The sequence below is a fragment of the Mustelus asterias genome, chromosome 26 (genome assembly GCF_964213995.1).
Source record: "Mustelus asterias chromosome 26, sMusAst1.hap1.1, whole genome shotgun sequence".
In the NCBI taxonomy this organism is placed as follows: Eukaryota; Metazoa; Chordata; class Chondrichthyes; order Carcharhiniformes; family Triakidae; genus Mustelus; species Mustelus asterias.
This window is the reverse complement of record NC_135826.1, coordinates 1,795,354-1,810,147: the sequence shown is the minus strand read 5'-3', so window position 1 is coordinate 1,810,147 and position 14,794 is coordinate 1,795,354. Positions and strand designations below refer to the sequence as shown.

General features: G+C 42.9%; 1 protein-coding gene and 1 non-coding gene across 3 annotated transcripts in view; both read right to left on the bottom strand.

Annotated features, from left to right (window-relative positions):
- safb (scaffold attachment factor B) overlaps window positions 1-14,794 on the bottom strand; it is a 53,272-nt gene that overhangs the window by 14,538 nt on the left and 23,940 nt on the right. For both annotated transcript variants that reach the window (XM_078198063.1, XM_078198062.1), the window contains exons 12-18: window positions 11,932-12,083; window positions 11,571-11,659; window positions 7,951-8,093; window positions 4,178-4,334; window positions 3,764-3,885; window positions 3,519-3,674; window positions 1,730-2,002 (exon numbers count right to left, since the gene is read on the bottom strand). In XM_078198063.1, coding sequence (XP_078054189.1) covers window positions 1,730-2,002; window positions 3,519-3,674; window positions 3,764-3,885; window positions 4,178-4,334; window positions 7,951-8,093; window positions 11,571-11,659; window positions 11,932-12,083 — 1,092 coding nt within the window. The remainder of the gene's footprint in view (window positions 1-1,729; window positions 2,003-3,518; window positions 3,675-3,763; window positions 3,886-4,177; window positions 4,335-7,950; window positions 8,094-11,570; window positions 11,660-11,931; window positions 12,084-14,794) is intronic.
- On the bottom strand, window positions 10,731-10,869 carry LOC144479819 (small nucleolar RNA SNORA42/SNORA80 family). The gene has a single exon (XR_013495579.1). It is a non-coding gene; the product is annotated as a small nucleolar RNA SNORA42/SNORA80 family (small nucleolar RNA).

Sequence of the window (14,794 nt, the reverse complement as noted above, 5' to 3'; positions counted from 1 at the left end):
CTGGGCCGTACCAGATTATGTAACATAAAAGTTTGTTGAAGGGTTCCAGCTAAATTTAGATTGGTCAATTTTCTAACTGAACTACTGTCAAGTTCAAGAACAATAGTGTGGAGAACATTTTGAGCATAAAGTATCTCAGTCCCTCTTGTAAACTTTTTAATGTTTTAAAACCAAAATTTGTTTTCTGTCTTGCATTACACATCGGAACTCAAATTTTCAGTACCTTTCCAGATATTTAAATACCCCTGTACAGATTCCTACAATGATCATGTACATCCAATAGCAACTTTTTAAACTGAGTAGACCGCAGACTGGCATAGGATCAATTTATTTTAGGAAAGTGTATTCCGTACTCAGCTGACGCATCATTAGAATCTAATTCAATCACATTCCGTGCCTTTCAAATATGCAAAAATGGACCTATCAATATTCATTCTACTCATTAGATAATACAACCTGGTACATTATCCACCCAATTGCTACAAAGAATAAAGAACAATACAGCACAGGAACAGGCCCTTCGGCCCTCCAAGCCTGCGCCGCTCCCTGGTCCAAACTAGACCATTCTTTTGTATCCCTCCATTCCCACTCCGTTCATATGGCTGTCTAGATAAGTCTTAAACGTTCCCAGTGTGTCCGCCTCCACCACCTTGCCTGGCAGCGCATTCCAGGCCCCCACCACCCTCTGTGTAAAATATGTCCATCTGATATCTGTGTTAAACCTCCCCCCCCCCTTCACCTTGAACCTATGACCCCTCGTGAACATCACCACCGACCTGGGGAAAAGCTTCCCACCGTTCACCCTATCTACGCCTTTCATAATTTTATACACCTCTATTAAGTCTCCCCTCATCCTCCGTCTTTCCAGGGAGAACAACCCCAGTTTACCCAATCTCTCCTCATAACTAAGCCCCTCCATACCAGGTAACATCCTGGTAAACCTCCTCTGTACTCTCTCCAAAGCCTCCACGTCCTTCTGGTAGTGTAGCGACCAGAACTGGACACAGTATTCCAGATGCGGCCGAACCAACGTTCTATACATCTGCAACATCAGACCCCAACTTTTATACTCTATGCCCCGTCCTATAAAGGCAAGCATGCCATATGCCTTCTTCACCACCTTCTCCACCTGTGACGTCACTTTCAAGGATCTGTGGACTTGCACACCCAGGTCCCTCTGCGTATCTACACCCTTTATGGTTCTGCCATTTATCATATAGCTCCTCCCTACATTATTTCTACCAAAATGCATCACTTCGCATTTATCAGGATTGAACTCCATCTGCCATTTCTTTGCCCAAATTTCCAGCCTATCTATATCCTTCTGTAGCTTCTGACAATGCTCCTCACTATCTTCAAGTCCTGCCAATTTTGTGTTGTCCGCAAACTTACTGATCACCCCAGTTACACCTTCTTCCAGATCATTTATATAAATCACAAACAGCAGAGGTCCCAATACAGAGCCCTGCGGAACACCACTAGTCACAGGCCTCTAGCCGGAAAAAGACCCTTCCACTACCACCCTACAATTACTAACCTTGGTAACCCCCCCCCAAAAAACTGTTGTAAATTTCAGGTTATCGCTCAAGAGATTAAGCTGTGGCAATCCACGTAAATTTCAACAGACCCATGAGTCATCTTAACACCTCTCCCATCCTGATAAATCCCAATAGCCATAGGAACATAATATTTCAGAGATTTCTACAGGTTTTAGGAATTCTATCCATACCCAGAATCACGCCTGTCTGGCATCCGCTCAGGTTTCCAGTTGCCACGTGGTGGCCCTCTTCGTGGAGATTCGCGCCGAGGACTGTGGTTGCGATGGGAGCCATGATCAAGGTGTCTATCGTGGTCTCTACCGGATTTCATAACAATATCACGGCCCCGACTACCACCACGTCTATCATGGAATCCTTCAAGCCTCTTGTCAAATCTTCCTCCAAATGGCCCTTCATCCCGACGTGGTGGACCAGTATCTCTGCGGTCAAACCGATCCACTCGCCTAGAAGCAAGTTAAACAACAATGTGACCAAATACACACTTACTGGTGGAAAAGTTCATCAAGGCCAGTGAAAACAAAGAATCCAAAATCTAGGTAAAATCTGCAACTTAATATGGAAGTGAAAGGATTGGGTGACTGGAACATCTGGAACCTGGCCCTGGTACAATCCTGACCAGATAAATTGTCTCTCCTTCCTGCCAGCCGCAAAACAAAGTAAAAAGAATCTCTGGCAGTCACTCTAGCTCAAATCTAACTAAAATAAACTGACGACTTGAGCAGAGCTGCAAAGCTGGTTGTGGTGGAAAAAGAAGAATGGCTGATTTGGGGGTTGCAAATTTGGAGTTAGGGCAGAGTAGGAAAGTGTACTACTGTCTCACCTCAGATCTTGAATCAATACACCAGAAGAAATGCAAAACGTTGCATCTCTTATCACTAAAGTCCATTAAATTTTAAGTGTAATTAATTTATAAATTAACAGTTAAAGCTGATGTCAGGCAGGCATTTGAAAAAATGATAAAGCCGTAAGGGCGGCACGGTAGCACAGTGGTTAGCACTGCTGCTTCACAGCTCCAGGGTCCTGGGTTCGATTCCCGGCTCGGGTCACTGTCTGTGTGGAGTTTGCACATTCTCCTCGTGTTTGCGTGGGTTTCCTCCGGGTGCTCCGGTTTCCTCCCACAGTCCAAAGATGTGCGGGTTAGGTTGATTGGCCAGGTTAAAATTGCCCCTGAGATGCGTAGGTTAGAGGGATTCGCGGGTAAATATGTGGGGGTAGGGCCTGGGTGGGATTGTGGTCGGTGCAGACTCGATGGGCCGAATGGCCTCCTTCTGCACTCTAGGGTTTCTATGATTCTATGAACTTACTAACCACACTTTTCTGGAGTGTCCAGTATACCCAGGAAATTGTATCAAAGTTAATTTTAAGTTTGTTTCAATAAACAACAGTATTCCCACAATTAATGATTGGGACTAGTAACTTTAGGATAGATTCTAACAATCAGGAGAAAAGCAGGCATACAACTAAAATCATTTTAGAAACCAAAAGAGAAAACGCTGGAAAATCTCAGCAGGTCTGGCAGCATTTGTAAGATGCTGTCATTGCAATCACAACAATTCCAGCATCCACAGTAATTTGCTAAAATCATTTTAGCTTAAGTAAACATCTAAATAAACCTAAATATTTAACTCTTGAATTCCTTAATTTTTAATCAAAAAGCTAAAAACATATAAAACTAAAATCTTGTGCTTTGTGTAAAAAAAGTTTCCACTTCCCTTGGCACCAGTCTTACAGGTTTATTCATCATTCAATCAAGATAATGCTGAAGTTTCATAGTTTCTTAATTGTGCATTTGCAAAATTCACTAATTTAACTCCAAAGTAGCACATGTAGGATTCTCAAACTGTAAACACCTGTAACAACCAATGCCTTTAAGCGTTCTAAATCCAAGGAGGATGTGCACTTCCACCCTTAATTCACCAACTTTCCACATGCATCACAGTCAACCGTGAATTGACTTACCTGTCCACCTGTATATCTGGAAACCCCCGACCTCTATCTCGGTGATCAAAGTCATTGAACCTTTCTGGACGGCCAAAGTCTGACCCATGACTGCTATATCTGCTGTCACTGTCAAGGGCGATACGCTTCTGATCAGGCCAATACTGATCGTCCCGTCTAGAAGAGGAAGGTGAAAACCATTTTTAGTTTTACTCTCAATAACAATTGGCAAAGAGCAGTGAGCAACATTAAGATCAAACATTTACCTATCACTATCATATGGTCTTTTAATTCCACCACGACGTTCATGCTCATAGCGCATTTGCTCCTGCTGACGCCGGAGTTCTTCTTTCTCTCTATTAATTCGCTCTTGTTCTCGCCTCCTCTCCTGTGCAAAAGACAGACATTTTAGGATATGACAGATAACATAGGAGGAAGTTTAATTTTATTCTAAATATAATCTCATATTTCTTTTTTAATTGGACAACTGGGGCTACATATCCTTCCATTTTTCTTACACTAAAGCATCACAGTTAGGAGTCAGTCATGATGGTTAAAAGGCCATAAGATACAACTAGATGGGTGTTCTTCCATCTTTGACTGAACAAGTAGTAGCTGAAATATACCCCCTTTTAACTCATCAGATTGAATGATTTAACGATTGGTATTCTTCCTTTTACCTGCTCGATTCTGATTCTCTCCCGTTCTAGCCTCTCCCGTTCTAGGCGTTCCCTCTCAAGACGCTTCCTTTCAATTTCCAGCCGCTCCCTCTCCCGCTGGAGCAGTTCCCGCTCTTCACGCTCTCGCATGCGGTTTCTTTCCCATTTCTCCCGTTCTCTGTCAAAGGAAAATAGATTTTCAGTTAACTACAAAAGCAAAGTAACACAAGTTATTGAAACAAAAGCACCAATTAACAGAAAAAATTCAACAAATGCACATTCAAGGATTTCCCCATGACCAAACAATGCAGAAAGCAGCTAAACATATCCATTGCAATGCTGTTGTAACTGATTTTGGTTGCTCAGCCACATCAAACCTGCCACTCCAAACAAAAAGCACAATATTAAGTCCAGCTTAATATTGGCCCCTGTGGAAAAACACAGCAACATTTCCCAAAGTTATAGCCATACCCAGAAACTCACTATGAACCGATGTCCAAACTTAGCACCTGGTTTGATTCAGTGAGATTCAAGCCCCATATTTTTTAAGGCACACGGGCAGCTTACGTCCATCTCCACAAAATGGCCCCACAAATTTGTTACTTCTAGATTCAACTTCTTCTACAATCCAACCAACTTGTTCCACATATGCCAATTACATCCAAACCTGCAAAACCTACACGACATGATTCACAATCATGCTCACATGACTGTCCTCAATAATATCAATTGGTTCAATTCCACGTTGTACAAAATTAAGATTTTTTACCCCTTTTATAAAATCTTCCATGGCTTTCTCCAGGTCTCATGCCAGATGGTCCCTTAACTTTGCTCTAATGTGGCTCCCCTATGCCCCTTGTGCCTTATGTTATAAGAATCTCCAGCCATCTTGGGCTTACCTCTGGGCCTTCCTCCTCAAAATTCCCCATTTATCTATTCTCAAAATTCCCCATTTATTAGGCTGCAAAACACCATTAGCTTCTAATTTTTTCACTGCTCCTCAATCAGCTTCCCCTCTGCAGAGCTTTGGAGGCTTTGACATTAAAGACACTATTTAAATATCCCCATTTGGGAGAGGACACCAGCAGTCTCATGGTGATCTGCATTGTGGATCTACTAGAGATAGTGAATTTCAAGCTTGCCACTTGCCCCAGAAGATATTATATAGCCACTGACCAGAGATCAGTGGGGTTTTGCCATTCCCTGGATGAAAGCATTCATTTATTCCAAACATAGCTATCTTCAAGGTGCAGTGATAGGATCTTCCTCGCACACAGTTCCTCTTGCAGTTTAAAAAGAATAAATGTTTTATACTATGGCTGGAATTGCTGATCCCGCTGTTGGTGCAGCTCCACTGTGGGTTTCCCCTGGCAATGAGGACTGCATTCAACGGGAATCCCCATTCACAATGGCAGGACAAAATGATCCCATTGCCAGCCAATGGTGGGTCACCTTCTGCCACCACGAAACACGCAACAGAGTGCACGGTAAATCCTACCCTATATAAAACTATCTTACTTTGCATCGGTATTCACGAAGGAGAGGGACGTGTTAACTGGGAGTGTCTCAGAGGGAGGTGTTGACCCCGTTAGAGAAAATCTCCATTACAAGGGAGGAAGTGTTAGGTTTTTCAGAGAACATTAAAACTGACAAAGCCCCAGGGCCTGATGGCATCTATCCTAGACTGCTCAGGGAGACGAGAGATGAAATTGCTGGACCTCTGACGGAAATCTCTGTCGCTTCTTTGGACACAGGTGAGGTCCCTAAGGATTGGAGGATAGCGAATGTGGTCCCGTTGTTTAAGAAGGGTAGCAGGGATAACCCGGGAAATTATAGGCCAGTGAGCTTGACGTCCGTGGTAGGGAAGTTGTTGGAGAGGATTCTTAGAGACAGGATGTACGTGCATTTAGAAGGGAACAATCTCATTAGTGACAGACAGCATGGTTTTGTAAGAGGGAGGTCGTGCCTTACAAATTTGGTGGAGTTTTTTGAGGAAGTGACAAAAACGGTTGACGAATGAAGGGCCGTGGATGTCGTCTATATGGATTTCAGTAAGGCATTTGACAAAGTCCCACATGGCAGGTTGGTTAAGAAGGTTAAGGCTCATGGGATACAAGGAGAACTGGCTTGGCCATAGGAGACAGAGGGTAGCGGTCGAAGGGTCTTTTTCCGGCTGGAGGTCTGTGAATGGTGGTGTCCCACAGGGCTCTGTACTGGGACCTCTGCTATTTGTGATATATATAAATGATTTGGAAGGTGTAACTGGTGTTATCAGCAAGTTTGCGGATGACACGAAGATGGCTGGACTTGCGGATAGCGATGAACATTGTCGGGCAATACAGCAGGATATAGATAGGCTGGAAAATTGGGCGGAGAGGTGGCAGGTGGAATTTAATCCAGATAAATGTGAAGTGATGCATTTTGGAAGAAATAATGTAGGGAGGAGTTATACAATAAATGGCAGAGCCATCAAGAGTATAGAAACACAGAGGGACCTAGGTGTGCAAGTCCACAAATCCTTGAAGGTGGCAACACAGGTGGAGAAGGCATATGGTATGCTTGCCTTTATAGGACAGGGTATAGAGTATAAAAGCTGGAGTCTGATGATGCAGCTGTATAGAACGCTGGTTAGGCCACATTTGGAGTACTGTGTCCAGTTCTGGTCGCCGCACTACCAGAAGGACATGGAGGTGTTAAGAGAGAGTGCAGAGAAGGTTTACCAGGAGGTTGCCTGGTATGGAGGGTCTTAGCTATGAGGAGAGATTGGGTAAACTGGGCTTGTTCTCCCTGGAAAGACGGAGAATGAGGGTAGATCTAATAGAGGTGTACAAGATTATGAAGGGGATAGATAGGGTGAACGGTGGGAAGCTTTTCCCCAGATCAGAAGTGACGATCACGAGGGGTCACGGGCTCAAGGTGAGAGGGGCGAAGTATAACTCAGATATTAGAGGGATGTTTTTTACACAGAGGGTGGTGGGGGCCTGGAATGCGCTGCCAAGTAGGGTGGTGGAGGCAGGCACGCTGACATCGTTTAAGACTTACCTGGATAGTCACATGAGCAGCCTGGGAATGGAGGGATCCAAACGATTGGTCTAGTTGGACCAAGGAGCGACACAGGCTTGGAGGGCCAAAGGGCCTGTTTCCTGTGCTGTGCTGTTCTTTGTACTAAAACACTAATTTGCACAAAGTCCATTTTTAAAGCTCAATATAGCTTTGTTCAAATAAGGTAAATGTATATTTACTGCTCATGTTAGTCTCTGGTGTATAGAATTTACCAGTCTTTGATAGCCATCCGAATTTAAACTCTTTGGCCAGTTGATAGCTAAAAATGCTGCTCGTCTATATTAGCATTTCACGTGGATCATGTCTTCCTTTGGAACTTGCTCAGGGTCAATTTAGATAGTATTTAGAATGTTCAAAAAAAGATCACATAACTGCAATCTGCAAGTATCCTAATATAGTGTACTAAACCCATCAGTGAACCAGGCCTACAGTGGATAAAAGCCGGTCAATGGTTTGGTGCAGTAATTTTCTATAGCATGGAGTACACTATGAGGGGATCACAGAACAGATCCAAACATAAATCCATAAGCCATGCATTTCAGTTCTGAGAGCCAGAATTAGAAAACAGGATAATCCAAAGATATCTCCCTTTTGAACCTTGTTTTATGTTAAAAGCTGTTAGATGGCGTGTATTAATAGGTATTTTGCAATATTACAAGAACAGAATTGCAATGAAATTTCCTGAACTACTGAAAGACATATTCTGTTAAGACTTATAAAAGTAGTCTTACCTGCGCCTTTCTATCTCACGAACCTCCCTTTCGCGTTGCCTTTGTCGTTCACGCACTCGTCGCTCTTTGATCTTGTCAAAGGAAAGGATATCTTTCTCATCCTTTTCTTTGCCGTCTGGTTTGCCATCCTGACTTTTCGCAGACTAATTTTAACAGAAAGAAAATCCCTCAAATTTTATGCTGCATAGCTGAAACTGCAGTGAACAATGCTATGAGAGTCTGCTTCACTAAAGTAAGCATTTCATATGTTTGAACAAAATCATAATGTAGACACTTCTTAATGGATGGGATCATAATTCAGTACTTATTTTTTCCAGGAATAGGCAGATTCCTTCAATTAGGTACCATCATACAACATCCTCCCCCCCTTCCCTCGGTTAACATGACCATAAAGTTAATGGTGTGCAGCATCAGGAGGTTTCAAAGAAGTACATCATTAGTCCTCATTTCAGTTGGGTCTGGTCATGAAAATATTGTAAGTCTAACAAAACCAGGTTAAAGTCCAACAGGTTTATTTGGTAGCAAAAGCCAGTAGCTTTCAGAACAGGCTGTCCCTTCGTCAGGTGGGTGGGAGTTCTGTTCACAAACAGGGCATATAAAAGACACAAACTCAATTTACAAAATAATGATTGGAATGTGAGTCTTTACAATGTGAGTCTGTATTCCAATCATTATTCATGTAAATTGAGTTTGTGTCTTTGTGCCCTGTTTGTGATCAGAACTCCCACCCACCTGACGAAGGGACAGCCTGTTCCGAAAGCTAGTGGCTTTTGCTACCAAATAAACCTGTTGGACTTTAACCTGTTGTTAGACTTCTTACTGTGTTTACCCCAGTCCAACGCCGGCATCTCCACATCATGAAAATACTGACAGCAAAAATTAAGCCTAGAACATAAAAATTAGCACCAAGAGCTCTGCAGTAACGATCAAAGAATGACAGTCTTATCTCAGGATTTGAGATTATAGGAGGGGAGAAGAGACCTGGCGTTAAGTGTGTTATTTTGAAAGAAATATCAGGTATAGGTCAGATTTAGATCCTGTAGTTCAAAATTCCAGTGATTGTCCAAAACCAGTAACCCCTTTAATAACTCTATTCTACCGACCCTAGCACTTGACAAGTTAAGATAGGTGAATTCGGTTATGGGAATGGTGGCAGTGAAACATGTGGGAATTAGCTTAAATAAAACTGATGAGTTGGACTTTTAAGAAATCACAAAGGTAGTACAAAGCAAATGGGAAACAGGCAAAAAGCAATCAGACAAAAGTGTTGCAAGAAAGCAGAGAGGCCTTCAGGGACAGCTGTATGAAAATGCACAAGTTCTGTTCATAATTATTAAGAAATTGGAGGAGCATAACCTGTTTATTACACAAAGGTAAGATGCATCGTCTCAAATGTTATTCTGTACCCTGATCTTTACTGTTAAATAAAGCAGCCAATGTATGGCTTCATGCCGCATCTGATGCCTGTCTCACCATTGGAACTTGGGAGCAGGAGTAGGCAACTTAACTTTTTGAGCCTGCGGCACCTTCAGTAAGATCATGGCTGATCTGGTTGTGTCAGAACTCCACTTTGCTACCTGCCCCCAAGAACGCTTTCAAAAATCTGTTGAATTTTGCTTTGATGAATTAAATGGCTAACTTCTACAGCTCTCTAGGGAAGCGAATGCTACATAGTGACTCAGAGGGGGAAAAAAAATCCCATTTCAGCCTTACGGTAGAAGTCTTATTCTTAAACTTGTGTCCCCTTTTCAGATAGCTGTGGTCACTGGACTCTGAAGGTATCCAATTCGTGCATCAGCCCTTAGACTTTGTGGAGTGTTTGCAGGGGCACGAAGGGTAGCCTGTAGATCAAAGTTGAATTATCTTTTGATGATTCTCCCTCCTCTAAAGAGTATTTTCAACCTCTGCTTACTGTACCCTAGCAGCACTCATAAGGCCATCATGGGATTACAGAGATGTGCAATTGCACTTCCATTTCTTCCCCAAAATTGCTTGTGCAGGCAAAAATTCAACTGTGGGTAACTGCTTTCTCACCAGTGCAGTGTGCCTGACATTGTGCTGCCCCAGTTGGGCACCGAGGAAAGTCTATTTTGTTAGATCTTATTTGAAATTGCTGAGTGCTTCAATCTTATTTTCTTCATTTTTTGTTCAGCAAGGCTCAGATACGGTTTTCTCAGATTTATCTCATAGAATCCTACAGTGCAGAAAGAGGCCATTCGGCCCATCGAGTCTGCACCAACCACAATCCCACCCAGGCCCTATCCCCATTTATTTACCCACTAATCCCTCTGACCTATGCACCCCGGGACACTAAGGGGCAATTTAGAATGGCCAATCAACCTAGCCCGCACATCTTTGGAATGTGGGAGGAAACCGGAGCACACGCAGGAAACCCACGCAGACACAGGGAGAATGTGCAAACTCCACACAGACAGTGACCCAAGCCAGGATTCAAACCCAGGTCCCTGGAGCTGTGAAGCAGCAGTGCTAATCACTGTGCTACTGTGCCGCCCGGCTTTACGACCAGCTTCTTAGATAGAAAAGGCATATTGTGTCCATGCCGATAGAAAGAAAGTTTTCCAGCCTAATCCCAACTGCCAGCTCTTGGTCCATAGCCCTGTAGGTTACAGCACCTCCAAGTACATATCCAAGTATCTTGTAACTTCGATGGCACCTCCTGCATCTACCACTATCAGGTGGTTATCTATACACAAATCAGCCCTGGAACAGAAAATGGGCCCTTACTTTGCCACCGGTGAAAATCTAACATACAATTCAACAGCTGTGCTGCCCCCATCAGTGAAACTGGCCTATTGAGGATCCAGGCCAGACAATGGTTTGGAGCAGTAACTTGATTTAGCATGGAAAATACTATAAAGGAAGCATGGTCTAGCTCCCATTATAAATCTACAGCCATGCAACTTATAACTACCAGCTGTAATGAGAAAGGCATCAATATGATTAATGCCTACATCTGATCCTAGTTTCAGGTCATGATTACAAATTACCTGAAATTCACTTAATTTCTAATCTCAAATTCCAATATGACCGAGCCTTCTAACCATGAATATACACTTTGAAGTTCATGGAAGCAATTTTACAAAAGCACAGACACCAAAGGTCCAGTGCTACCTTAGTTAGTTCACCAGATATTCATCCTGAATTAATGATATTGACAATCACTGAGAATGATTAGCTAATTGTTAATGATCTTAGATTATAAGTTCAATGTAGAATCAAATAAACTGAGCAACTAAAGGAAAAATTGATTTCAAATTTGATCTTAAGAACGATGGAAGGCAATCTCACTTGGGGATCATCGTCAGCTATCATGAGATAACGTATCTAATGGAGTACGAGTTGTGTTTAAGGCTGAGCTGGGTAGAAGAGAGAGAAAGCTTTGTATTGTCTCATCATACTTTTCCTGGGAATATTTGATGGCAAAGATCTTCCACTCCAAATATCTCATCACAAAAACAGAATTTTTTCAAAAAGTTCTCCATCCTTTGATATGATTTAATGTATTGTACTGGATTGCAATAGTTTGGAAGGAGACACAAAATAATCTTGACTGAGCTGTGCAATTGCCTTGGTTGAGTAGAACAATTAAGAATACTTACTGAATCATCTTTGGACTTTGTTTTCACACTGATGACTGGTTCTCCCTTAGATTTATCCATCACTACTATTCTCTCTGAGCCTCGACTTCCTGAAAAGAATGCATACTTTATCTACTGTGCAAGTCAATTTCAGAATAATATCCACACAGGAGTTCAATTCCAGTGTAAAAAAACACGTGAAGTTAATCCTAAACTGCTTTCAAAGCTAGACATCAAGCTGTCTGAACCTATGCAACAAGAGATGTGACAGTAAGATCCTATTCGCACCACTCCAGCTTAGATGAACCCATCATGTCATCTACTTACGTGAAGAGCATTTAAAGACTGCATCCCCTCCCAACAGATACTCAATATGTCGTACCTGATCTGCTTCCACCAGCATGCGAGGATCCAGTCTTCCGGTCATTTTTTGAATCTTTTTTGTCATCTCGCTTTTCATCTTTTGAATCTTTCTTCCTGTCATCTAATTTTTTGGAGTCTTCTCTTTTATCATCTTTCTTCCCGCTGCTAGGCCTGAAGCAAAATTGCATTTGACTCTTAAACAGCATGTAGTGTTTGGCATAAACTATACATGGTTGATACATAAAGGAAAATATGTGGCAGAACTTCATTAATTCACTGTTTGTCAGTGCTTGTCAGCTAGTTTCTCTATACATCGATGTGTGGAATGACCTAGGACTTTTCTCCCTTCCCAGCACTAACCATTTTCAGGTCAGGCACTCATCCCCATAACACAAGTTTTTCCTGAGATTTTTTATGTTCCACGGAGGTTTCATCCGACACAAATCAAGAGTTGTGTTTTATTTTGAAAGGTCGAGAGATATCTGCATAATTAATAACTGAGTAGACCATTGGATGTGGGAGTAGAATTAGGCCATTCAGTCCATCGAGTCTGCTCCGCCATTCAATCATGGCTGATATGATTCTCATCCCCATTCTCCTGCCTTCTCCCTTTAACCCTAGATTCCCTTATTGATCAAGAACCTATCTATTTCTGTCTTAAAGACACTCAATGATCTGGCCTCCACAGCCCTCTGTGGTAATGAGTTCCACAGATTCACCACCCTCTGGCTGAAGAAATTCCTCATCATCAAAAGGGAGGCACAGTGGTTAGTACTGCTGCCTCAGCGCCAGGGGCTGGGTTCGATTCCTGGCCTCGGGTCACTGCGTGGAGTTTGCACATTCTCCTCATATCTGTGTGAGTTTCCTCCCACAGTCGAAAGATAACGTAAGAAATAGGAACAGGAGTAGGCCATCTAGCCCCTCGAGCCTGCCCCGCCACTCAATAAGATCATGGCTGATCTGAAGTGGATCAGTTCCACTTACCCGCCTGATCCCCATAACCCCTAATTCCCTTACCGATCAGGAATCCATCTATCCGTGATTTAAACATATTCAACGAGGTAGCCTCCACCACTTCAGTGGGCAGAGAATTCCAGAGATTCACCACCCTCAGAGGAGTAGTTCCTCCTCAACTCTGCCCTAAACTGACCCCCCTTTATTTTGAGGCTGTACTCTCTAGTCCTAGCTTCTTTTCTAAGTGGAAAGAATCTCACCACCTCGACCCTATCTAGCCCCTTCATTATCTTATAAGTCTCTATAAGATCCCCCCCCTCAGCCTTCTAAATTCCAATGAGTACAAACCCAATCTGCTCAGTCTCTCCTCATAATCAACACCCCTCATCTCTGGTATCAACCTGGTGAACCTTCTCTGCACTCCCTCCAAGGCCAATATATCCTTCCGGAAATAAGGGGACCAATACTGCACACAGTATTTCAGCTGCGGCCTCACCAATGCCCTGTACAGATGCAGCAAGACATCTCTGCTTTTATATTCTATCCCCCTTGCGATATAGGCCAACATCCCATTTGCCTTCTTGATCACCTGTTGCACCTGCAGACTGGGTTTTTGCGTCTCATGCACAAGGACCCCCAGGTCCCTTTGCACAGCAGCATGTTGTAATTTCTTTCCATTTAGAAAATAATCCTATTTGCTATTATTTCCTCCAAAGTGAATAACCTTGCATTTGTCAACGTTATACTCCATCTGCCAGATCCTCACCCACTCAGCCTGTCCAAGTCTCTCTGCAGACCTTCTACGCCCTCCACACGATTCACTTTTCCACTTATCTTTGTGTCGTCTGCAAACTTTGTTACTCTACACTCCGTCCCCTCCTCCAGATCGTCTATATAAATGGTAAATAGTTGAGGCCCCAGTACCGATCCCTGCAGCACGCCACTAGTTACCATCTGCCAACCAGAAAAGCACCCATTTATTCCGACTCTCTGCTTCCTGTCGGATAGCCAATCCCCGCTAACACCCTACCCCCAACACCGTGTGACCCAATCTTCTTCAGCAACCTTTTGTGAGGCACCTTATCAAACGCCTTTTGGAAATCCAAAAACACCACATCCACCGGTTCCCCTCCGTCAACCGCACTAGTCACATCTTCATAAAAATCCAACAAGTTCGTCAAGCACGACTTTCCCCTCATGAATCGTTGCTGTGTCTGCTTAATCGAACCATTCTTATCCGGATGGCCTGCTATTTCTTCTTTAATGATGGATTCCAGCGTTTTCCCACCTACAGACGTTAAGCTAACCGGCCTGTAGTTATCCGCCTTTTGTCTATTTCCTTTTTTAAACATCGGCGTAACATTAGCCGTTTTCCAATCTGCCGGCACTACCCCAGAATCCAACGAATTTTGATAAATAACCACTAACGCATCCGCTATTACCTCTGACATTTCTTTCGGTACCCTGGGATGCATTCCATCCGGGCCCGGGGACTTGTCCACCTTCAGTCCCGTTAGTCTACCAAGCACTGCCTCCCTGGTAACATTAATTGTATTGAGTACCTCTCCTCCTCCAACCCTCTATCGTTAATATTCGGTAAACTATTTGTGTCTTCCACCGTGAAGACAGACACAAAAAACTTATTTAAAGTTTCAGCCATTTCCTCATTTCCCACTATTAAATCCCCCTACTCGCCCTCCAAAGGTCCAACATTCACTCTTGCCACTTTTTATATATTTGCAAAAGCTTTTACTATCAATTTTTATATTTAGAGCTAGCCTAGCTTCATAACCTATCTTTCCTTGCTTTATCGCTTTCTTAGTCGTTCTTTGTTGTTTCTTAATGTTTTCCCAATCTTCCGATTCTCCACTATTTTTGGCCACTCTGTACGCATCAGTCTTTAATTTAATACTCTCCTTAATTTCTTT